Source organism: Mycena indigotica, assembly GCF_014461135.1.
Source record: "Mycena indigotica strain 171206Taipei chromosome Unknown Mind.scaff0011, whole genome shotgun sequence".
Lineage (NCBI taxonomy): Eukaryota > Fungi > Basidiomycota > Agaricomycetes > Agaricales > Mycenaceae > Mycena > Mycena indigotica.
The window spans coordinates 3,269,604-3,275,607 of NW_023503010.1; the positions used below are offsets into that span (position 1 = coordinate 3,269,604).

General features: G+C 50.5%; 1 protein-coding gene across 1 annotated transcript; it reads left to right on the top strand.

Moving 5' to 3' along the window:
* Positions 1-969: 969 nt before the first annotated feature.
* MIND_01208600 (CxC2 domain-containing protein) lies at positions 970-4,637 on the top strand (the record flags this gene model as incomplete). The annotated part of the gene is made up of 12 exons (XM_037368594.1): positions 970-1,272; positions 1,324-1,560; positions 1,612-1,992; positions 2,043-2,236; positions 2,282-2,444; positions 2,494-2,642; positions 2,690-2,732; positions 2,778-3,084; positions 3,140-3,316; positions 3,368-3,503; positions 3,551-4,278; positions 4,327-4,637. The coding sequence occupies 12 exons, from the start codon at positions 970-972 to the stop codon at positions 4,635-4,637; spliced, it is 3,129 nt and encodes a 1,042-aa protein (XP_037215520.1).
* Positions 4,638-6,004: the final 1,367 nt, after the last annotated feature.

Sequence of the window (6,004 nt, forward strand, 5' to 3'; positions counted from 1 at the left end):
TTGGAGCGGCGGTTGCCTCAACCATATCGCCCATATCTCACTCTCCAGCGTGATGAACGTGGCCAGGCGACGCTACTCATATCGGACTATCCTGATTTCGCTCAACTCCGCCTGAAACCTCCCCGATCGGGGACCCAGCACCATGGGTGGCGTCGTTCGACTCTTCGGGGGGTTCTTCAAGAGCGTGTTCTGTGTTCGGGCAGCAAGCGACCGCCATACCTGGAACCAACGTCTCGCCACCACAAGTGCACAATCTGTTCTGCCGTCAAGACGCATCCGGTAACGTGTGTGTTCCCGGGCCGCCACTGAACTATCGCATTGACAAATCGCAGCTCCGATTGTGGCCACACTCACTGCTATGTGTGCATGCGCATTTGGCTGCAACACCGATGGGATTGTCCCGATTGTGGAGTAACCATTCGCGGTCCTCCTGCTCGTAATTTTGATCTTGAGGCATGGCTTGCTTCGGCATACCCGCAGATCGCTTTGACCAGAAGCCAGGTTACGTATTCTTGGGCGGGCCTTATTTTCCCGACAGCTTGACCAATTAACAATACAAGTGCAACAAGTACTTCTATCCCAGTAGTTCTATTCATTTCAATACAAATGACCCTCGTTAAGACTCCCTGACCGGAATGTGCATGATTTACCTGACGACGCGTCAATTGACACGGTAGGCAATTGACCGATAATATGCATGATCTACCTGACGACGCGTCAATTGAAGCAGGAGACAATTGACGCAGGAGACAATTGACGCGAGGGGACAGGACGCGCCGCTGGTCGATGACAAGCACGTGCCTGATTGATGTCACGCTCTGTGACATCATCACACTGCCAGCTCACGATCCCGACGATGCGTCAATTGCCTGCTGCGTCAATTGACGCAGCAGGCAATACAAAATTTCCCTGAATCCATCGCGCTCTCTTCACATTCCTCACCGCCCCGTCCGTCCCAATTTCCTCGCGATGCAACCCCGACGAGGCCGCTCCACTCGACCTTTTCTGGACCTGGACGTCGGCCGCATCGTTCAGAACCACACGATTATCCACACTCGTGATACCTTTTTGGGACCGGGCGGTTTTAGTCATCATGGAGGCTCCACGGTTCACTTCGTCAAACGACCGCGGATGGAAGTGGAGGGAGACTCCTTCGCCACTTTCCAGCCAATGCCTTCGACCGAGTCAACGACGACTTTGGAACAAGATGACCTGGGCGACGAAGAAGTAGAAGGGTCTACTGGGCAAAAACGCAAACAATATGTCAGCTCGGTGCGTCCATGTCCCCATCTCACCTAATGCTTCTTGCTAATTTCGTCGCAGAGCAATCCCATGTCGCAATGGCGGCCTATGAAGGGCCTTTTCCTCGACGAGATCCTCCGTCATGAAGGCCTTGGAAACGATCTGGGAAACCCTGTCTGTGCTCATTGTCAGACTGCTTTCCACCCAGGGTCGCCCTCTGGCCCCCGCTTCTTTCGCTGCGAGGATTGTGGTCCTCACCTGCAATGTCTCGATTGCTGTCTCGCTGTACATGAAAGGTTTCCGCTTCACAGTTTCCAGGTACAGAGTCATCGCATTCCTTCTTACTTACAAGCTAACCAATTCTTATAGGAATGGAACGGAAACTTCTGGACCGCATGCTCATTGAATCAACTAGGATACATCTACCAGGTTGGGCATGGCGGATTCTCTTGTCCACTTCCAGATGGCGTCGTCCACTCGCTGACAATTGTCGACCTTCCCTATATCCACACACTCCGCATTCGCTACGGCAACTGTTCTCGCTCTCGACATGCCACCAAAGTCTCTCAACTGCTTCGCAACCTCTGGTATCCGGCAACAGTCATCGAACCGGCAACCTGTATAACTTTTCGGTCTTTGAAGGCCTTCCGTCTATTCAACGTCGTTGGCAATCTGAATGTTACCGATTTTATCACCTCCTTGGAGCGCATGACCAACAGCTTGGCCGTGTCTGGTCTTGTGTCTATCCCGGTTCGTAGCAACCTTGCACGCTCGTCTTTGTACTGACCATTCCTGGTCAGGAACGGAGTCGACAATTCCAGCGCATTTCCCGGCAATGGTCCTTCTTACAACGTTGCAAGAGGTCCGGTCGTGGGCATGATCCTGCCGACCTCGACGCCACTCCCCTCGGCACATGTGCAGTGAATTGCTGGGCGTGTCCACATGATGGCCGAAACCTCCCCGTCAATTGGAAGTCTGCTGATCCTCGATTACAGTGAGTAGAGTTATTGTTTCCCCTTCGTCTACTTATCCTTCACAGGTTTCTCTATATGCTTATTTTGGCGATGGACGCAAATTTTCGTCTCAAAAATCGTATTCGTGCAAACGAAATCAATGATCCTCCCCTAGGCCCAGGGTGGGCTTACTGGGTAGAACCGTCTGCCTACCAAGCCCACGTCCAAAAATATGTGAGCGAAACGGACGTAAGCCACAAAGTCACATCTCACACTTACCTGCTAATCAATCATTCAGATGTCTACTTGTACAGCTTTTGCGGCTCTGCTCCAAAAAGACACTCGCATGACAACAGGACTCCGTGTTTCTGGAGTTGGCGGTTGTGTCTGTGCTCGTCATGAGTGCGTGCGACCTAACGGTCTCGGGGATTTGCAGAAAGGGGAAAGGTCAGGTTTTGCAACCACCAAGTCGTCGTCAACTCATTCGAGCGCAGGTACTGCAATATGGACTGGATCCTGTTTTCGGCAATTATGGGGGTATGGTTATTGTTCCTTACCATCTCTTATGATATCGCTTGTCAGTGGAAGCTCCATCTTCGCGAACGAATGGCCCGACTTCCAACCGAAATGCGGGTCGACCTCGACACCATCACTGTGCAATTCGGCCTACCAGTATGGCACCAAGAGTCACACAAGGGCGACTGTAAAGAGAACAACAGTCTTAGCTATAAAAGTGGCGTTGCGAAAACCGATGGTGAAGGTGTGGAACGTGTTTGGTCTGGTCTCAACCCTGCCGCTCTCGCCACGAAAGAGATGGGCCTTGGGAATCGCGCTGATGTACTGGACGACCGTATCGACAATCATAACTTTTTGAAGAATATGACACTAGGTTGGTGGTTTTTCTTTTAGTGAAAATTTTTGCTCTGATTAGTAACAACTTCCAGGCAATACTTTGCAGCGCCGGCTTGTCGTGGCCCGTAACGAACGCGGCCGTCAGGTCAATGCCTTTCAGGTCGTCAATGATGGGATTGATGCCGAGTTACAACGAACCTGGAAGCGTCAAGTTCGCGAATGGGAGCAGGATAACACGCGCCCTAATCCGTATGTTCTCCCCACCCAAGGTAACTCACTGCTATTGTCTACTTCTCCTTCCTCATTTCAACTTTCGTCAGGTTTTCCCTCCGAGGCCGAGATTCGCTTGGAACTACAGCAAGAGGAGCGACAACATAACATCGACGGGCGAGCGTTTATCGCGGGAGGGAGTGCTACCTCTTTCCTATCTGCAGGTCTTCAAATTGAAGATTCACAGTTTGTCATTTAACTCTTATTTCTACCTCGGCCTGACGTGTCTGCAGGTTCAGGATCCACGAATTCAAGCGCGAGCATGTCGTCTTGACCGCAGATCACCAAGCCAAACTAGAAGAAATACGTGGCGCCGTACTCCGCAAGATCGCTCGATTTCGTGAACTCCAGCATGTGTATATGCCTGGTGCGGCAGCCGTCATTGCAGAGAGTGAACTCCGGCGCGACTCCGACGCAGCGCCACCGTCTCCTGAAGACATCCCCTTATTCATGCCGAGCCAAATGCCGAAGGGACCGGCCAATGTGGTTATCGGCTGTATCGTGGCCTTGCCTGAAATCGAGGAACGCTTGCGAGTTGCGCAATGCCAGAACTCGCTCAGCCAACTACGATTCAAGCTACACAGCAAACGATGGCTCGTCGCTTACCGCAACGCTAATCTTACTGGCCAACACCAAACGACCAAAGCGGTCAAACTTCTGCAAACCGTCACCGAGCGAGCAAACAGCATTGCATCCCGATATCGCCGTGGGTATCTCGCTCTCCAGTTACTGGGCTGTTTATCCAAGTACCCGGCACTTCGCGAGCTCAAGGACGAGCATATCCGTCTACCTGGTGATGAAGAAGCGTCGGACATCGAGGCGCGCAAGAAACTGGCATCAATAGGTCCTAGTCGTGGCGCCCGTATACCTCGCCACCTTACGAGTAAATCGCGGCGAGTCATGTCGTGGATTTGGACGGCTCCTGGCGCATTTGACAATGAAGAAGAACAATTGCATACTTGTCAGTGTTATTCTTCTCATATGTGCTCATCCTTAATCCTTTAACTAGCTATGAAAGTGGAGTGGGCGAGGGCCTTCGCTCGCAAGACGCGTTGGAACGAGGAAGTCATGTTGCTGGAAGAAGAGATGCGGCGAGTCCTAAGATATCTCGAATGGGAAGCGAAGTGGTGGCGAGAGCAAAGTCAACGAAGGGAGAATCTGGAAGCGGAGTTGAGTGCCGGTCTCCATGCTTATGCGCTCAAGTCGGCCGCAGAGCGAGAACGTGTATTGGGTCACTTTCGGCTGAAATGGCAGGCCAACGAGAAGAGTGTACTCAACGAATTAGAGACCTTGGCAAGTATCGCTAGTCTTGAAGAATAATATAGGATATTGTTCACTTGAATGAGTTCAAAGGCCCTATCACGGTATCCTTGTCCAGTCCTGTGTTGTTTGCGACATGCCCCAGGCTTCAGCAGAGAAATGTGTCGGTAACTGATAGTTTGTGACGAGAACTCATGGTGCCCGGTTAGCATAGATGTCGAGAACTAATCATTACTAGCGAGAACTCGTCGTGTAAGAATCGGGAACTCATCTTTTAAGGCGAGAACTCGTTGGGTAAGTATCGGAAACTCATCTTTTAAGGCGAGAACTGATCTTGAATCCACTCTCGCGGCTGAACACGACAATAGATGAGCCTCAAATTTTGGGATGTTATTCTAGGCTACAAAATGGACTTGTGGGCCAACTTTGAATTTTTTGAGGAGTAAAAAAATCATAACAAAATAGTATCGCTGTGAATACCCTCGGAATTTCTCAGAGGCATGCGCCAGTTGCGTCGGCACTCTCTCAAATATTTTCAGGATTTTTAGAATTTTCCAAGCCCCGCAACAAGACAATTCATCCGAATAGTTGTCGTGAACTGATGTCTCAGTTTACCAATTATCACGCTAGACAAACTATGATTCCATAGGAGAACTCCAACCCGGCAGGTACTTTCTCAATGAACACACCAAATCTAGTTCATCTCTCACAAAATTTGGAAGAGACTGAAGCAATTCCTCCATGTTTGTCTCAAAGCTTATCTCCACTTTCGATTTCAAGTTCACGGTTACAGCTGCTGAATTCAGCCTGAGCGAAGTGCCCCTCGAGTTGTCCAACAATCATGCATGGTAGTGTGGACTAGTTTATTCTCCATAAAGTCGGCACTAGACTGAACTAATGCCTCGCCTCCATGTTTGTGTCTCATCTCCACTTCCGAGTCGATATTGAAAGTCATGGCCAGCAAACTCAACTGCCGAAGTGACTGTGAATCAACCCTTACATAACTCACACTTTTTGGACCAGACCATCATCTGTTCATGGGCCGCAAACGATTATCCTCACCAGAGCGTGCTCGACGTCGCCGCGAAAGCCAGGAGCGATATGAGAAGAAGTAAGTTCTCGTTCTCGTAGTATACTACTCGCGCACGCGTGATGCTGACGATATTCAGGAAGCACCTTCAAAGGCAACAAGCTGCATGTGCCCGCATGAGAAGGTATGCATTTCATCCCTGCTTGCACAGTTTTACATCTCAAAATGCATGCAGCTTCCGCGAGAAGCTCAAGGGAGGCGACGAGACCGCCATTGCTCATCATCGGGAACGAGCAAACGCAACCGCCCGCGTCTACAGAGAAAAGTAGGCTAGATTTCCCTATAATCGGAGACACAAGATAGCTCACCCGCTTTACCACTATGAGGTACCCTGAAC